The sequence below is a fragment of the Procambarus clarkii genome, chromosome 3, assembly GCF_040958095.1.
Source record: "Procambarus clarkii isolate CNS0578487 chromosome 3, FALCON_Pclarkii_2.0, whole genome shotgun sequence".
Taxonomy (NCBI): domain Eukaryota; kingdom Metazoa; phylum Arthropoda; class Malacostraca; order Decapoda; family Cambaridae; genus Procambarus; species Procambarus clarkii.
Window position 1 is genome coordinate 25926484 of NC_091152.1, and position 19402 is coordinate 25945885.

Consider the following 19402-nt stretch of genomic DNA (forward strand, 5'->3'; position numbering starts at 1 on the left):
CCATCTACACTACACACACCATCATCACTGTAACCATCTACATTACACACACACCATCATCACTGTTACCATCTACACTACACACGCCATCATCACTGTAACCATCTACACTTCACACACACCATCATCACTATAACCATCTACACTACACATACCACCATCATCACTGTAACCATCTACACTACACACACCACCATCACCACTGTAACCATCTACACTACACACACACCATTATCACTGTAACCATCTACACTACTCACACCACCATCATCACTGTAACCATCTACACTACACACACCACCATCATCACTGTAACCATCTACACTACACACGCCACCTTCATCACTGTAACCATCTACTCTACACACACCACCATCATCACTGTAACCATCTACACTACACACACCATCATCACTGTGACCATCTACACTACACACACACCACCATCTCTGTAACCATCTACACTACACACACCACCATGACTGTAACCATCTACACTACACACACCACTATCACTGTAACCATCTACACTACACACCACCTTCATCACTGTAACCATCTACACTACACACCTTCATCACTGTAACCATCTACACTACACACACCATCATCACTGTAACCATCTACACTACACACACCACCATCATTGTAACCATCTACACTACACACCACCATCACTGTAACCATCTACACTACACACACCACCATCACTGTAACCATCTACACTACACACACCACCATCACTGTAACCATCTACACTACACACACCATCATCACTGTAACCATCTACACTACACACACCACCATCACTGTAACCATCTACACTACACACCACCATCACTGTAACCATCTACACTACACACACCACCATCACTGTAACCATCTACACTACACACACCACCATCACTGTAACCATCTACACTACACACACCATCATCACTGTAACCATCTACACTACACACACCACCATCACTGTAACCATCTACACTACACACACCATCATCACTGTAATTATCTACACTACACACACCATCATTGTAACCATCTACACTACACACACCACCATCACTGTAACCATCTACACTACATACACCATCACTGTAACCATCTACACTACACACCACCTTCATCACTGTAACCATCTACACTACACACCTTCATCACTCTAACCATCTACACTACACACACTATCATCACTGTAACCATCTACACTACACACACCACCATCACTGTAACCATCTACACTACACACCACCATCACTGTAACCATCTACACTACACACACCACCATCACTGTAACCATCTACACTTCACACACCATCATCACTGTAACCATCTACACTACACACACCACCATCATCACTGTAACCATCTACACTACACACACCACCATCATCACTTTAACCATCTACACTACACACACCACCATCATTACTGTAACCATCTACACTACACACACACACCATCATCACTGTAACCATCTACACTACACACACACCATCATCACTGTAACCATCTACACTACACACACCACCATCATCACTGTAACCATCTACACTACACACACCACCATCATCACTGTAACCATCTACACTACACACACCACCTTCATCACTGTAACCATCTACATTATACACACCACCATCATCACTGTAACCATCTACACTACACACACTATCATCACTGTAACCATCTACACTTCACACACTATCATCACTGTAACCATCTACACTACACATACCATCATCACTGTAACCATCTACACTACACACGCCATCATCACTGTAACCATTTACACTACACACACACACCACCATCACTGTAACCATCTACACTACACACACCACCATCACTGTAACCATCTACACTACACACACCACCATCACTGTAACCATCTACACTACACACACCACCATCACTGTAACCATCTACACTACATACACCATCACTGTAACCATCTACACTACACACCACCTTCATCACTGTAACCATCTACGCTACACACCTTCATCACTGTAACCATCTACGCTACACACCTTCATCACTGTAACCATCTACACTACACACACCATCATCACTGTAACCATCTACACTACACACACCACCATCACTGTAACCATCTACACTACACACCACCATCACTGTAACCATCTACACTACACACACCACCATCACTGTAACCATCTACACTACGCACACCACCATCACTGTAACCATCTACACTACACACACCATCATCACTGTAACCATCTACACTACACACACCACCATCACTGTAACCATCTACACTACACACACCATCATCACTGTAACCATCTACACTACACACACCATCATCACTGTAACCATCTACACTACACACACCATCATCACTGTAACCATCTTCACTATATACAGCACTATCAAAGTAACAGTGACAAGACCAAGGTAAATATTCCTTGGCCCTTATCTCATGATCAATATACCAATATTTCCTCTGATATTTGGTAAATATTCCTTGGTCTTTATCTCATGATCAATATACCAATATTTCCTCTGATATATGGTAAATATTCCTTGGTCCTCATCTCATGATCAATATACCAATATTTCCTCTGATATAGCTGTCATATAGGATTCCTGCTATTATTTGTGAGTGACCTTTGACAGGTGTAAGAGAAGAGGAAGAAGAATTAACTAGTTACCTAGCATCAATATATGAGTTGAAGACAGTTAATTAAATTACCTGTGTGGTCAATAATATTTATTGAATTTTAAGAAATACAGTTCACTTTAACTATTACAGTTTGTTTTTTAAATAAATATAAATTTACGTAAAATATATATTCCATATAAATTAATATAAATTAAAAACATATAAATGTCACAGGTCAATTCTCCTCAGGAGGGCTCGGAGCTCCTCACTATCCGGGGTGGGCACGGAGCTCCTCACTATCCGGGGTGGGCACGGAGCTCCTCACTATCCGGGGTGGGCACGGAGCTCCTCACTATCCGGGGTGGGCTCGGAGCTCCTCACTATCCGGGGTGGGCACGGAGCTCCTCACTATCCGGGGCGGGCACGGAGCTCCTCACTATCCGGGGTGGGCACGGAGCTCCTCATTATCCGGGGTGGGCATGGAGCTCCTCACTATCAGGGGTGGGCACGGAGCTCCTCACTATCCGGGGTGGGCACGGAGCTCCTCGTTTCCTTCATGGACTCAGTGGTCGAGATGGATCTCGCTGAGGAGGGCTTCCAATGGAGTGTAAGGGAACCTATTGATTGCTGCCAGTCCTCCGAAGGTCTTAACCAGAGTGTCCGTATCGCTGGTTGTGTTCCGGAATATTTTCACTTCAGTGCGGAACTCGAAACAACTGTTTATTAGATTAGTGTTAAGAGGGAGGCCATCCCAGAGAAGCACGACGCGGGCTGCGCCACAGGTCACTGCTGCAGTGACGGCCTGTTGACCCAGACACACCATGTCGTCCTCCCCCTGCTTTAGGTGTGCGAAGATCTCTTCGATCAGCTTTGTGTTTGTGTCTCCGCCGATGTTTTTCAAGAGGGGTTGAGACTTTTGGATTGCTTCGTGCAGTCCTTCGACGCCATTTTTCCCTAAGGAAAGAGTTAGTTTTATTTTCTGTTTTTGGGTTTTGTTTATCATTTGAAGGAACGTGTCCTTAACTTGGCCGACGCCTCCTAGCACAACGTCAGTGTCCTCGTGTTGCGTCAACACTTCTGTCAACCGGTCAACACAGTTCTTCGTAAACTGCTAAACCTTTTCAGTCCTTATTCTCTCGAACCTGGAGGCGGATTGCCCCCCTCGGCCGTGCTTGGAGGGAGCGTTGTTGTTCTTGTGGTAAAGAACTTTTTCTTCGTGGACACTTACCAGCGCGATCAAAATATCGCTGGCATCAATGATGACATATATGAGATTTCCCTGTGAGTTTTTGGCCTGCTTCCACAGGGGCTCGGTGCATATTTTGTTGCTACATCTATAAATTGTCGACCTAATTTTGAAGGGGGGCTCCATCACACACTCCAGGGGGCCGTCAATCTCAACATTCTCGTTACGAAAATGATTGGTAAAAAACATAGCTACACCATTTTTTTGCGAGAACTCCTTACAATTTTCTAAATACGTTGAAACTTGCCGCAAAGAATCAATAACGGAGTTCCTATTAGCACAATTTTTTATATTTTTCGCCTAAACAATTTCTTGCTTTACGTGTGCCCGGAGTTTGTGTATATTGGTGTTGGGAGGAATAATGTATGTCACAATAGAGTTGGGATAGACAACTACTCCATTGTCCAGCTCTTGCAGCTGCTGCTGGAATTCGAAATAGTCGAAAAATGTCTTGTTTTCGATTCCTTGGTTTGTTCTGTTCCGGTTGTGTGCCGCCATCTTGTCTCCTTGCTGACAGCCCTGGCAAGATAAGAAATAATAATCCTTGTACTGGTTTACTGAGCACCTATTTATATCTTAGATAAAAATATATTAGTTAAGGTCAAAATGAATAAAGATAAAGGTATGGGAAGGGAACTAACAAGGGAAAAGAAGGAATTATCAGGTGATGAAGGTAATACTGAAGGTGTTGAAGATAATACTGAAGGTAATACTGAAGGTGTTGAAGGTAATACTGAAGGTGTTGAAGATAATACTGAAGGTAATACTGAAGGTGTTGAAGGTAATACTGAAGGTGTTGAAGATAATACTGAAGGTGTTGAAGATAATACTGAAGGTGTTGAAGATAATACTGAAGGTGTTGAAGGTAATACTGAAGGTGTTGAAGATAATACTGAAGGTGTTGAAGATAATACTGAAGGTGTTGAAGATAATACTGAAGGTGTTGAAGGTAATACTAAAGGTGTTGAAGGTAATACTGAAGGTGTTGAAGGTAATACTGAAGGTGTTGAAGATAATACTGAAGGTGTTGAAGATAATACTGAAGGTGTTGAAGGTAATACTGAAGGTGTTGAAGATAATACTGAAGGTAATATTGAAGGTGTTGAAGGTAATACTGAAGGTGTTGAAGGTAATACTGAAGGTGTTGAAGGTAATACTGAAGGTGTTGAAGGCAATACTGAAGGTGTTGAAGGTAATACTGAAGGTGTTGAAGGTAATACTGAAGGTGTTGAAGGTAATACTGAAGGTGTTGAAGGTAATACTGAAGGTGATGAAGGTAATACTGAAGGTGTTGAAGGTAATACTGAAGGTGTTGAAGGTAATACTGAAGGTGTTGAAGGTAATACTGAAGGTGATGAAGGTAATACTGAAGGTGTTGAAGGTAATACTGAAGGTGTTGAAGGTAATACTGAAGGTGTTGAAGATAATACTGAGGGTGTTGAAGATAATACTGAAGGTGATGAAGGTAATACTGAAGGTGTTGAAGGTAATACTGAAGGTGTTGAAGGTAATACTGAAGGTGTTGAAGATAATACTGAAGGTGTTGAAGGTAATACTGAAGGTGATGAAGGTAATACTGAAGGTGTTGAAGATAATACTGAAGGTAATACTGAAGGTGTTGAAGGTAATACTGAAGGTGTTGAAGGTAATACTGAAGGTGTTGAAGGTAATACTGAAGGTGTTGAAGGTAATACTGAAGGTGATGAAGGTAATACTGAAGGTGTTGAAGGTAATACTGAAGGTGTTGAAGGTAATACTGAAGGTGTTGAAGATAATACTGAAGGTGTTGAAGGTAATACTGAAGGTGATGAAGGTAATACTGAAGGTGTTGAAGATAATACTGAAGGTGTTGAAGGTAATACTGAAGGTGTTGATGGTAATACTGAAGATAATACTGAAGGTGTTGAAGATAATACTGAAGGTGTTGAAGGTAATACTGAAGGTGTTGAAGGTAATACTGAAGGTGTTGAAGGTAATACTGAAGGTGTTGAAGATAATACTGAAGGTGTTGAAGGTAATACTGAAGGTGTTGAAGGTAATACTGAAGGTGTTGAAGGTAATACTGAAGGTGTTGAAGGTAATACTGAAGGTGTTGAAGGTAATACTGAAGGTGATGAAGGTAATACTGAAGGTGTTGAAGGTAATACTGAAGGTGTTGAAGGTAATACTGAAGGTGATGAAGGTAATACTGAAGGTGTTGAAGATAATACTGAAGGTAATACTGAAGGTGTTGAAGATAATACTGAAGGTAATACTGAAGGTGTTGAAGGTAATACTGAAGGTGATGAAGGTAATACTGAAGGTGTTGAAGGTAATACTGAAGGTGATGAAGGTAATACTGAAGGTGTTGAAGGTAATACTGAAGGTGTTGAAGGTAATACTGAAGGTGTTGAAGGTAATACTGAAGGTGTTGAAGGTAATACTGAAGGTGATGAAGGTAATACTGAAGGTGTTGAAGATAATACTGAAGGTGTTGAAGGTAATACTGAAGGTGTTGAAGGTAATACTGAAGGTGTTGAAGATAATACTGAAGGTGTTGAAGGTAATACTGAAGGTGTTGAAGGTAATACTGAAGGTGTTGAAGGTAATACTGAAGGTGTTGAAGATAATACTGAAGGTGTTGAAGATAATACTGAAGGTGTTGAAGGTAATACTGAAGGTAATACTGAAGGTGTTGAAGGTAATACTGAAGGTGTTGAAGGTAATACTGAAGGTGTTGAAGATAATACTGAAGGTGTTGAAGGTAATACTGAAGGTAATACTGAAGGTGTTGAAGATAATACTGAAGGTGTTGAAGGTAATACTGAAGGTGTTGAAGATAATACTGAAGGTAATACTGAAGGTGATGAAGGTAATACTGAAGGTGTTGAAGGTAATACTGAAGGTGTTGAAGATAATACTGAAGGTAATACTGAAGGTGATGAAGGTAATACTGAAGGTGTTGAAGGTAATACTGAAGGTGTTGAAGGTAATACTGAAGGTGTTGAAGGTAATACTGAAGGTGTTGAAGGTAATACTGAAGGTGTTGAAGGTAATACTGAAGGTGTTGAAGGTAATACTGAAGGTAATACTGAAGGTGATGAAGGTAATACTGAAGGTAATACTGAAGGTGATGAAGGTAATACTGAAGGTGTTGAAGGTAATACTGAAGGTGTTGAAGATAATACTGAAGGTGTTGAAGGTAATACTGAAGGTGTTGAAGATAATACTGAAGGTGTTGAAGATAATACTGAAGGTGTTGAAGATAATACTGAAGATGTTGAAGATAATACTGAAGGTGATCAAGGTAATACTGAAGGTAATACTGAAGGTGATACTGTAGACAATACTAGAGACAATACTGATTATATATTTAGTGTTGGGGATTTAGAACTATATTATGTGCTGAAGACCTGGAGGTCCAGGAAGGTGTGCTGGGAGGGCCAGCGAGGTCCTGGGGGGTCCTGGGAGGTCCAGGGAGGTCCTGGGGGGTCCTGGGAGGTGCTGGGGGGTCCAGGGAGGTCCTGCGAGGTCCAGGGTGGGGTGCGGAGAGGTGTTAGGAGGTCCAGCGAAGTCCAGGGAGGTGCTTGTGGGGTCCGGGGAGATGCTGGGAGGTCCGGGGAGGTGCTGGAAGATGCTGAAAGGTTCGGGAAGGTACTGGGATGTCTGGGGAGGTGCTGGGAGATCCAGGGAGATGCTGTCAGGTCCGGAGAGGTGCTGGGTGGTCCAGGAAGGTGCTGGGTGGTCCAGGGAGATGCCGGGAGGTCCAGGGAGGTACTGGGGGAGTCCGGGTAGATGCTAGGAGGTTCAGGGAGGTGCTAGGAGGTCCGGGAAGTTACTGGGAGGTGCTGAGAGGTCCGGGGAGGTACTGACAGGTGCTGGGAGATGCTGATAAGTCCAGGAAGGGACTGGAAGGTGCTGGGAGGTCCAGGAAGTTACTGGAAAGTGCTGGGAGGTCAGAAAGTTACTGGGAGCTGCTGGGAGGTCCGGGGAGGTGCTGAGAGGTGCTGGAAGATGAGGAGTGGTTCAGGAAGGAACTGAAAGGTCCAGGGAGGTTCTGGGATGTCCAGAGAGGTGATGTGAGGTCCGGGGAGGTGCTATGAGGTCCGGGGAGGTGCTGGGAGGCGTGCTGGAGGTGCTACGACACACCCCAACAGTGTTGGGTTGTGTCGTAGTCAACAGTGTTGGGTTCTGTCATAGTCAACAGTGTTGGGTTGTGTCGTAGCCAACAGTGTTGGGTTGTGTCGTAGCCAACAGTGTTGGGTTGTGTCGTAGTCAACAGTGTAGGGTTGTGTCGTAGCCAACAGTGTTGCTATGTGCCGTAGCCAACAGTGTTGGTATGTGTCGTAGCCAACAGTGTTGGGTTGTGTCGTAGCCAACAGTCTAGGGTTGTGTCGTAGCCAACAGTGTTGGGTTGTGTCGTAGCCAACAGTGTTGGGTTGTGTCGTAGCCAACAGTGTTGGGTTGTGTCGTAGCCAACAGTGTTGGGTTGTGTCGTAGCCAACAGTGTTGGGTTGTGTCGTAGCCAACAGTGTTGGGTTGTGTCGTAGCCAACAGTGTTGGGTTGTGTCGTAGCCAACAGTGTTGGGTTGTGTCGTAGTCAACAGTGTTGGGTTGTGTCGTAGTCAACAGTGCTGGGTTGTGTCGTAGCCAACAGTGTAGGGTTGTGTCGTAGCCAACAGTGTTGGGTTGTGTCGTAGTCAACAGTGTTGGGTTGTGTCGTAGTCAACAGTGTTGGGTTGTGTCGTAGCCAACAGTGTTGGTATGTGTCGTAGCCAACAGTGTTGGGTTGTGTCGTAGTCAACAGTGTTGGGTTGTGTCGTAGTCAACAGTGTTGGGTTGTGTCGTAGCCAACAGTGTTGGTATGTGTCGTAGCCAACAGTGTTGGGTTGTGTCGTAGTCAACAGTGTTGGGTTGTGTCGTAGCCAACAGTGTTGGTATGTGTCGTAGCCAACAGTGTAGGGTTGTGTCGTAGCCAACAGTGTTGGGTTGTGTCGTAGTCAACAGTGTTGGGTTGTGTCGTAGCCAACAGTGTTGGGTTGTGTCGTAGCCAACAGTGTTGCTATGTGCCGTAGCCAACAGTGTTGCTATGTGCCGTAGCCAACAGTGTTGGGTTGTGTCGTAGCCAACAGTGTTGGTATGTGTCGTAGCCAACAGTGTTGGGTTGTGTCGTAGCCAACAGTGTTGGTATGTGCCGTAGCCAACAGTGTTGGGTTGTGTCGTAGCCAACAGTGTTGGGTTGTGTCGTAGCCAACAGTGTTGGTATGTGCCGTAGCCAACAGTGTTGGGTTGTGTCGTAGCCAACAGTGTTGGGTTGTGTCGTAGCCAACAGTGTTGGGTTGTGTCGTAGCCAACAGTGTTGGGTTGTGGCGTAGCCAACAGTGTTGGGTTGTGTCGTAGCCAACAGTGTTGGGTTGTGGCGTAGCCAACAGTGTTGGGTTGTGGCGTAGCCAACAGTGTTGGGTTGTGTCGTAGCCAACAGTGTTGGGTTGTGGCGTAGCCAACAGTGTTGGGTTGTGGCGTAGCCAACAGTGTTGCGTTGCGTCGTAGTAAATAAATAAATAAATGTTTATTCAGGAAAGGTACATACACACAAGAGATTTTTACAAAAATTGATAGATTTATAGATAGGGCTAGTACATACAATGCCTAAAGCCACTATTACGTAATGCGTTTCGGGCAGAAAAAACTTTAATGACTAAAACCTAATACTAATTGAGTTTAAAGTGTAAAATGTGTTGAGAACAAATAAAAATAAAAATAAGAAAAGTGGAACATGTTTGAAAAAGCTTCACAAATACAATTAGGTCGACAAACAGCGTTGTTTAAGAAAAACAGACATGGGTTGACAATAGAGGGGTAAGGTAGGTTACAGGGAATTTATTAGGTAGTGCTTCGTTTTTATCTTAAATTAGTGGAGAGAGGTACAGTCTTTAACATGATTGGGAAGGTCATTCCACATTCTGGGTCCCTTGATTTGTAGAGCATTTCTAGTTTGATTAAGTCGTACTCTTGGAATATCAAAACTGTATTTATTTCTGGTGTGGTGCTCATGGGTTCTGTTACAACCTTCTATGAAGCTTTTGAGGTCAGGATTGGCATTACAGTTCAGCGTTTTTTATATATATAATACACATGAGAGAATGTGCAGCGACTTAATGTCCAACATATTCAGAGATTTGAGTAGGGGTACCGAGAGATGTCTGGGGCCAGAGTTGGATATTGTCCTAATAGCAGCTTTGTGTTGAGTAATTAGAGGACGTAAATGATTTTGGGTAGTAGAGCCCCAAGCACAAATACCATAGTGGAGATATGGATAGATGAGGGAGTAATAGAGCGTCACCAGGGCATGGCGGGGTACATAATATCTGATCTTAGAAAGAATGCCAACAGTTTTTGAAACCTTTTTTTATATATTTTAAAATGTGTCCCTGGAAATTCAGCTTCTCGTCAATGAGAACGCCAAGGAATATGCCATTTTTTTGTTACAAATTTGGGTATTGTTTATTCTGAGATTTATTTGATTTCAGGATTTATTGCCAAACAGAATATAGAAAGTTTTGTCAATGTTAAGGGAGAGTTTGTTGGCAGTTAGCTAAAGATGGACTTTATTTAGCTTAGTATTTACTGTGGCATTTAGAGCAAGGGGGTCAGGACTGGAGTAAATGAAGGTTGTGTCGTCCGCAAATAGAATTGGTTTGAGGTGTTGGGAGGCATTTGGAAGGTTATTAATGTAGATGAGAAAGAGGAGAGGGCCAAGTATGCTGCCCTAAGGAACACCGATGTTGATGGGTAGCGTGGGAGAAATTGAATTATTCACAGAAACATACTGGAGCCTGTCAGTAAGGTAGGATTTGAGGTATTGCAGGGAGTGTCCTCTGACTCCATAATGATGTAATTTAGGAAGAAGGTTTAGGTGGTTGACAGTGTCAAAAGCCTTACGCAGGTCCACAAATAACCCAACAGGAAACTCATTTTTATCAAGATCAGCAGTCAAACAGATTTAGTCAATAGTTTTGGTATCTGTCGTAGCCAATAGTGTTCGGTTGTGTCGTAGTCAACAGTGTTGGGTTGTGTCGTAGTCAACAGTGTTGGTATCTGTCGTAGCCAACAGTGTTGGGTTGTGTCGTAGCCAACAGTGTTGGGTTGTGTCATAGCCAACAGCGTTGGGTTGTGTCGTAGCCAACAGTGTTGGTATCTGTCGTTGCCAACAGTGTTGGGTTGTGTCGTAGCCAACAGTGTTGGGTTGTGTCTTAGCCAACAGTGTTGGGTTGTGTCGTAGTCAACAGTGTTGGGTTGTGTCGTAGCCAACAGTGTAGGGTTGTGTCGTAGCCAACAGTGTTGGGTTGTGTCGTAGCCAACAGTGTAGGGTTGTGTCGTAGCGAGCAGTGTAGGGTTGTGTCGTAGCCAACAGTGTAGGGTTGTGTCGTAGCCAACAGTGTTGGGTTGTGTCGTAGCCAACAGTGTAGGGTTGTGTCGTAGCCAACAGTGTTGGGTTGTGTCGTAGCCAACAGTGTAGGGTTGTGTCGTAGCCAACAGTGTTGGGTTGTGTCATAGCCAACAGTGTTGGGTTGTGTCGTAGCCAACAGTGTTGGGTTGTGTCGTAGCCAACAGTGTTGGGTTGTGTCGTAGCCAACAGTGTTGGGTTGTGTCGTAGCCAACAGTGTAGGGTTGTGTCATAGCCAACAGTGTTGGGTTGTGTCGTAGCCAACAGTGTAGGGTTGTGTCGTAGCCAACAGTGTAGGGTTGTGTCGTAGCCAACAGTGTTGGGTTGTGTCGTAGCCAACAGTGTTGGGTTGTGTCGTAGCCAACAGTGTTGGGTTGTGTCGTAGCCAACAGTGTAGGGTTGTGTCGTAGCCAACAGTGTTGGGTTGTGGCGTAGCCAACAGTGTTGGGTTGTGTCGTAGCCAACAGTGTTGGGTTGTGTCGTAGCCAACAGTGTTGGGTTGTGTCGTAGCCAACAGTGTTGGGTTGTGTCGTAGCCAACAGTGTTGGGTTGTGTCGTAGCCAACAGTGTTGGGTTGTGTCGTAGCCAACAGTGTTGGGTTGTGTCGTAGCCAACAGTGTTGGGTTGTGTCGTAGCCAACAGTGTAGGGTTGTATCGTAGCCAACAGTGTTGGGTTGTGTCGTAGCCAACAGTGTTGGGTTGTGTCGTAGCCAACAGTGTTGGGTTGTGTCGTAGCCAACAGTGTTGGGTTGTGTCGTAGCCAACAGTGTTGGGTTGTGTCGTAGCCAACAGTGTTGGGTTGTGTCGTAGCCAACAGTGTTGGGTTGTGTCGTAGCCAACAGTGTAGGGTTGTGTCATAGCCAACAGTGTTGGGTTGTGTCGTAGCCAACAGTGTTGGGTTGTGTCGTAGCCAACAGTGTTGGGTTGTGTCGTAGCCAACAGTGTAGGGTTGTGTCGTAGCCAACAGTGTAGGGTTGTGTCGTAGCCAACAGTGTTGGGTTGTGTCGTAGCCAACAGTGTTGGGTTGTGTCGTAGCCAACAGTGTTGGGTTGTGTCGTAGCCAACAGTGTTGGGTTGTGTCGTAGCCAACAGTGTTGGGTTGTGTCGTAGCCAACAGTGTTGGGTTGTGTCGTAGCCAACAGTGTTGGGTTGTGTCGTAGCCAACAGTGTAGGGTTGTGTCGTAGCCACAATCAACCTTCAGTGCATGACAGTGTCAAGCCGCCACTGGGCGCTAAAGCTGCACAATTATTCACTGTTGTCTTTTATTCACTTACAGTCACCATGAGTCATTTCCTGTATTTCCTGTCTTGTTCCTCCTTACTAAGCATATGTCATGGTCGTGTGTGGACCACTCCCTAACATGCATAAAATTATTATTTTATATTATTGTATGTATATATTATTATTTTAATATTTTATGTATTGTATTTCATATTATTTATATGTATTATGTATTTACACATTATTTTATGTATTGTATATATATATATATATATATATATATATATATTTATATATATATATATGTCGTACCTAGTAGCCAGAACTCACTTCTCAGCCTACTATTCAAGGCCCGATTTGCCTAATAAGCCAAGTTTTCCTGAATTAATATATTTACTATAATTTTTTTCTTATGAAATGATAAAGCATCCCTTTTCTCTATGCATGAGGTCAATTTTTTTTTATTGGAGTTAAAATTAACGTAGATATATGACCGAACCTAACCAACCCTACCTAACCTAACCTAACCTATATTTATAGGTAAGGTTAGGTTAGGTAGCCAAAAAAAGCTAGGCTAGGTTAGGTTAGGTAGACGAAAAAACATTAATTCATGAAAACTTGGCTTATTAGGCAAATCGGGCCTTGAATAGTAGGCTGAGAAGTGCGTTCTGGCTATTAGGTACGACATATATATATATATATATATATATATATATATATATATATATATATATATATATATATATATATATATATATATATATATATATATATATCGTACCTAGTAGCCAGAACGCACTTCTCAGCCTACTATGCAAGGCCCGATTTGCCTAATAAGCCAAGTTTTCATGAATGAATTGTTTTTCGACTACCTAACCTACCTAACCTAACCTAACCTAACTTTTTCAGCTACCTAACCTAACCTATAAAGATAGGTTAGGTAGGGTTGGTTAGGTTCGGTCATATATCTACGTTAATTTTAACTCCAATAAAAATAAATTGACCTCATACATAATGAAATGGGTAGATTTATCATTTCATAAGAAAAAAATTAGAGAAAATATGTTAATTCAGGAAAACTTGGCTTATTAGGCAAATCGGGCCTTGCATAGTAGGCCGAGAAGTGCGTTCTGGCTACTAGGTACGACATATATATATATATATATATATATATATATATATATATATATATATATATATATATATATATATATATATATATATATATATATATATATATATATATATATATGCAACAATGATCACAAAAACACTGATCCAAGTATGCAGAATAACCACATGTGAAAAATAGAAAATGCTTAACGCGTTTTCGGCTAATTCGCCTTCATCAGAGCAAAATAGAATCGTTCTACTTTGCTCTGATGAAGGCGAATTAGCCGAAAACGCGTTAAGCATTTTCTATTTTTCACATGTGGTTATTCTGCATATATATATGTGCGTGTGTGTGTGTCGTACCTAGTAGCCAGAACGCACTTCTCGGCCTACTGTGCAAGGCCCAAATTTGCCTAATAGGCTGAGTGATTTTCTTTATTTTCTATAAATTGTTTCCTATTGGTTTATTTTAAATATTATTATTATATCATATTAAGAACATAATATTTTTGTTTATTTATGTTAGTTAAGGTTAGGTTACGATAGGTTAAGATAGGTTAGGTTAGGTAGGATTGGTTAGGTTCAGTCATATATCTACGTTACTTTTAACTCAAATTTTAAACAAATTAGCTCATACATAATTAAATGAATAGCTTTATCGTTTTATAAGAAATTTTTTTAAAAAATATTGTAATTTTGGAAAACTTGGCATATTAGGCAAATCAAGCATTGCATAGTAGGCCAAGAAGTTTTCACACAACGTTCAATTCGCATCCGAGCAGGTTTTTATAAACATACTCTATAGATGTCACGTCTGTGACGGTAAAAAAAAACATGCTTTTCTGAAAAACTGTTTTTCTTGTGTTTTTCATGTAAGGGAAATCTGCTAAGCCTTTTACCGATTGCTTTGAAATTTTGACACAACGTTGCATTCGAATAGGCGCGTCTTTTTATATATCTACTATATACATGCCTCACCTGTGATAGGAAAAAACATGCATTTTTAAAAAAACAGCGCCATCTGTTGGACGTAAGAAAAACACACGCTGTAATCTCCGAAAGTTCTTCACCAATTGCTTTGAAATTTTGAAACAACGTTGCATTCGAATATGCGCATCTTTTTATATATCTACAACATAGATGCCACCCCTGTGACAGGTAAAAACATGCGTTTTTGAAAAACAGCGCCATCTGTTGCAGATAATGGCAACATGCACGCTATACTAAATATATCACGAATTCCATTTCAATGTTTCCGATTGCGTTGATAAATTTTACTTTCATAGATTTCGATTTATTTTATTTTTTAGTGAATTATTTTGTGTGATATTGTTTTGAAATTGAGCTGTGTTGTTTATCATACTGTTCATTTCTTAAGTATAAGTATAGATGCAACACCTGTGACAGGTAAAACTATGCTTTTCTTACATGCAACATCGCCATCTGTTGCATTTAAGAGCAACACATGCTATACTAGATATGTTACAATTCCATTTCAATGTTTCTGATTGCATTGATAAATTCAATTTTCCTAGATTTTTTATTTATTTTCATTTTGATTAAATTATTTTGTGTGAATTGCGTTGGAATTGAGCTGTGTTGTTTACCAGACCGTTCATTTCGTGAGAATAGTTTCTTTTTATTTTTTCACATTTTCATTTCATTTTTAACTGTTTTTCTTATATTTCAGTGATGGGAACATCAGATCACTTGATGTTCCCAATTTTCTGATGGGAACATCAGACCATTTGGGAAGGCATCGGACGAGGGGAGTGGGGAATGGTGGGGATGACGAGGGGACGGAAGAGAGAGATGGTGGGGAGGACGAGGGGACAAGGGAGGGGGGAAATGGTGGGGAAGGAAGAGAGGACGGGGGAGTTTGGGATGGTGGGGACGAGGGGATGGGGGAAAGGAGAATGGTGGGGAGGACAAAGGGACTGGGGAGTGGGGCATGGTGGGAAGGAAGAGGGGATGGTGGAGTGGGGAATGGTTGGGAGGCCGAGGAGACGGGGGAGGGGAAAATGGTGGGGAGGACTAGGGGACAGGGAAGGTTGAAGGTTGCTGAGCCACAGCAACGCGTGGCCGAGTACTGCTAGTATATATATATATATATATATATATATATATATATATATATATATATATATATATATATATATATATATATATATATATATATATATATATATATGCGAACAAGCCTGAATGGTCCCCAGGACAATATGCAACTGAAAACTCACACCCCAGAAGTGACTCGAACCCATACTCCCAGGAGCAACACAACTGGTATGTACAAGACGCCTTAATCCACTTGACCATCACGACCGGACAACAGTTGCATATTGTCCTGGGGACCATTCAGGCTTGTTCGCATTTGTGTTCCTCACGTGTGCCCCAAAGAATGAGGTGATTTGGTAAAATGCTATGCCCAAGATTACTGTCCGACTGCCGGCGGTGGGGTGGTTCAAATAGCCTCGGCTATCACCTCATTTTGTCCGGTCGTGATGGTCAAGTGGATTAAGGCGTCTTGTACAGACCAGTTGCGTTGCTCCTGGGAGTATGGGTTCGAGTCACTTCTGGGGTGTGAGTTTTCAGTTGCATATTGTCCTGGGGACCATTCAGGCTTGTTTGCATTTGTGTTAATCACGTGTGCCCCAAAGAATGAGGTGATTTGGTAAAATGCTATGCCCAAGATTACTATCCGAGTGCCGGCGGTGGGGTGGTTCAAATAGCCTCGGCTATCACCTCATTTTGTCCGGTCGTAATGGTCAAGTGGATTAAGGCGTCTTGCACATACCAGTTGCGTTGCTCCTGGGAGTATGGGTTCGAGTCACTTCTGGTGTATGAGTTTTCAGTTGCATATTGTCCTGGGGACCATTCAGGCTTGTTCGCATTTGTGTTCCTCACGTGTGCCCCAAAGAATAAGGTGATTTGGTAAAATGCTATGCCCAAGATTACTATCCGAGTGCCGGCGGTGGGGTGGTTCAAATAGCCTCGGCTATCACCTCATTTTGTCCGGTCGTGATGGTCAAGTGGATTAAGGCGTCTTGTACATACCAGTTGCGTTGCTCCTGGGAGTATGGGTTCGAGTCACTTCTGGGGTGTGAGTTTTCAGTTGCATATTGTCCTGGGGACCATTCAGGCTTGTTCGCATTTGTGTTCCTCACGTGTGCCCCAAAGAATGAGGTGATTTGGTAAAATGCTATGCCCAAGATTACTATCCGAGTGCCGGCGGTGGGGTGGTTCAAATAGCCTCGGCTATCACCTCATTTTGTCCGGTCGTGATGGTCAAGTGGATTAAGGCGTCTTGTACATACCAGTTGCGTTGCTCCTGGGAGTATGGGTTCGAGTCACTTCTGGGGTGTGAGTTTTCAGTTGCATATTGTCCTGGGGACCATTCAGGCTTGTTCGCATTTGTGTTCCTCACGTGTGCCCCAAAGAATGAGGTGATTTGGTAAAATGCTATGCCCAAGATTACTATCCGAGTGTCGGCGGTGGGGTGGTTCAAATAGCCTCGGCTATCACCTCATTTTGTCCGGTCGTGATGGTCAAGTGGATTAAGGCGTCTTGTACATACCAGTTGCGTTGCTCCTGGGAGTATGGGTTCGAGTCACTTCTGGGGTGTGAGTTTTCAGTTGCATATTGTCCTGGGGACCATTCAGGCTTGTTTGCATTTGTGTTCCTCACGTGTGCCCCAAAGAATGAGGTGATTTGGTAAAATGCTATGCCCAAGATTACTATCCGAGTGCCGGCGGTGGGGTGGTTCAAATAGCCTGGGCTATCACCTCATTTTGTCCGGTCGTGATGGTCAAGTGGATTAAGGCGTCTTGTACACACCAGTTGCGTTGCTCCTGGGAGTATGGGTTCGAGTCACTTCTGGGGTGTGAGTTTTCAGTTGCATATTGTCCTGGGGACCATTCAGGCTTGTTCGCATTTGTGTTCCTCACGTGTGCCCCAAAGAATGAGGTGATTTGGTAAAATGCTATGCCCAAGATTACTATCCGAGTGCCGGCGGTGGGGTGGTTCAAATAGCCTCGGCTATCACCTCATTTTGTCCGGTCGTGATGGTCAAGTGGATTAAGGCGTCTTGTACATACCAGTTGCGTTGCTCCTGGGAGTATGGGTTCGAGTCACTTCTGGGGTGTGAGTTTTCAGTTGCATATTGTCCTGGGGACCATTCAGGCTTGTTCGCATTTGTGTTCCTCACGTGTGCCCCAAAGAATGAGGTGATTTGGTAAAATGCTATGCCCAAGATTACTATCCGAGTGTCGGCGGTGGGGTGGTTCAAATAGCCTCGGCTATCACCTCATTTTGTCCGGTCGTGATGGTCAAGTGGATTAAGGCGTCTTGTACATACCAGTTGCGTTGCTCCTGGGAGTATGGGTTCGAGTCACTTCTGGGGTGTGAGTTTTCAGTTGCATATTGTCCTGGGGACCATTCAGGCTTGTTTGCATTTGTGTTCCTCACGTGTGCCCCAAAGAATGAGGTGATTTGGTAAAATGCTATGCCCAAGATTACTATCCGAGTGCCGGCGGTGGGGTGGTTCAAATAGCCTGGGCTATCACCTCATTTTGTCCGGTCGTGATGGTCAAGTGGATTAAGGCGTCTTGTACACACCAGTTGCGTTGCTCCTGGGAGTATGGGTTCGAGTCACTTCTGGGGTGTGAGTTTTCAGTTGCATATTGTCCTGGGGACCATTCAGGCTTGTTCGCATTTGTGTTCCTCACGTGTGCCCCAAAGAATGAGGTGATTTGGTAAAATGCTATGCCCAAGATTGCTATCCGAATGCCGGCGGTGGGGTGGTTCAAATAGCCTCGGCTATCACCTCATTTTGTCCGGTCGTGATGGTCAAGTGGATTAAGGCGTCTTGTACATACCAGTTGCGTTGCTCCTGGGAGTATGGGTTCGAGTCACTTCTGGGGTTTGAGTTTTCAGTTGCATATTGTCCTGGGGACCATTCAGGCTTGTTCGCATTTGTGTTCCTCACGTGTGCCCCAAAGAATGAGGTGATTTGGTAAAATGCTATGCCCAAGATTACTATCCGAGTGCCGGCGGTGGGGTGGTTCAAATAGCCTCGGCTATCACCTCATTTTGTCCGGTCGTGACGGTCAAGTGGATTAAGGCGTTTTGTACATACCAGTTGCGTTGCTCCTGGGAGTATGGGTTCGAGTCACTTCTGGGGTGTGAGTTTTCAGTTGCATATTGTCCTGGGGACCATTCAGGCTTGTTTGCATTTGTGTTCCTCACGTGTGCCCCAAAGAATGAGGTGATTTGGTAAAATGCTATGCCCAAGATTACTATCCGAGTGCCGGCGGTGGGGTGGTTCAAATAGCCTGGGCTATCACCTCATTTTGTCCGGTCGTTATGGTCAAGTGGATTAAGGCGTCTTGTACATACCAGTTGCGTTGCTCCTGGGAGTATGGGTTCGAGTCACTTCTGGGGTGTGAGTTTTCAGTTGCATATTGTCCTGGGGACCATTCAGGCTTGTTCGCATTTGTGTTCCTCACGTGTGCCCCAAAGAATGAGGTGATTTGGTAAAATGCTATGCCCAAGATTACTATCCGAATGCCGGCGGTGGGGTGGTTCAAATAGCCTCGGCTATCACCTCATTTTGTCCGGTCGTGATGGTCAAGTGGATTAAGGCGTCTTGTACATACCAGTTGCGTTGCTCCTGGGAGTATGGGTTCGAGTCACTTCTGGGGTTTGAGTTTTCAGTTGCATATTGTCCTGGGGACCATTCAGGCTTGTTCGCATTTGTGT

The 19402-nt window shown here is 43.4% G+C and overlaps 1 protein-coding gene across 1 annotated transcript in view; it reads left to right on the top strand.

The window, feature by feature from the left end:
- The first annotated feature begins 4487 nt into the window (after positions 1-4487).
- The window catches only part of LOC138368641 (mucin-22-like), a 73281-nt gene continuing 58366 nt past the window's right edge, over positions 4488-19402 (top strand). Inside the window, exon 1 of the mRNA XM_069331316.1 lies at positions 4488-4608. Coding sequence (XP_069187417.1) covers positions 4488-4608 — 121 coding nt within the window. The remainder of the gene's footprint in view (positions 4609-19402) is intronic.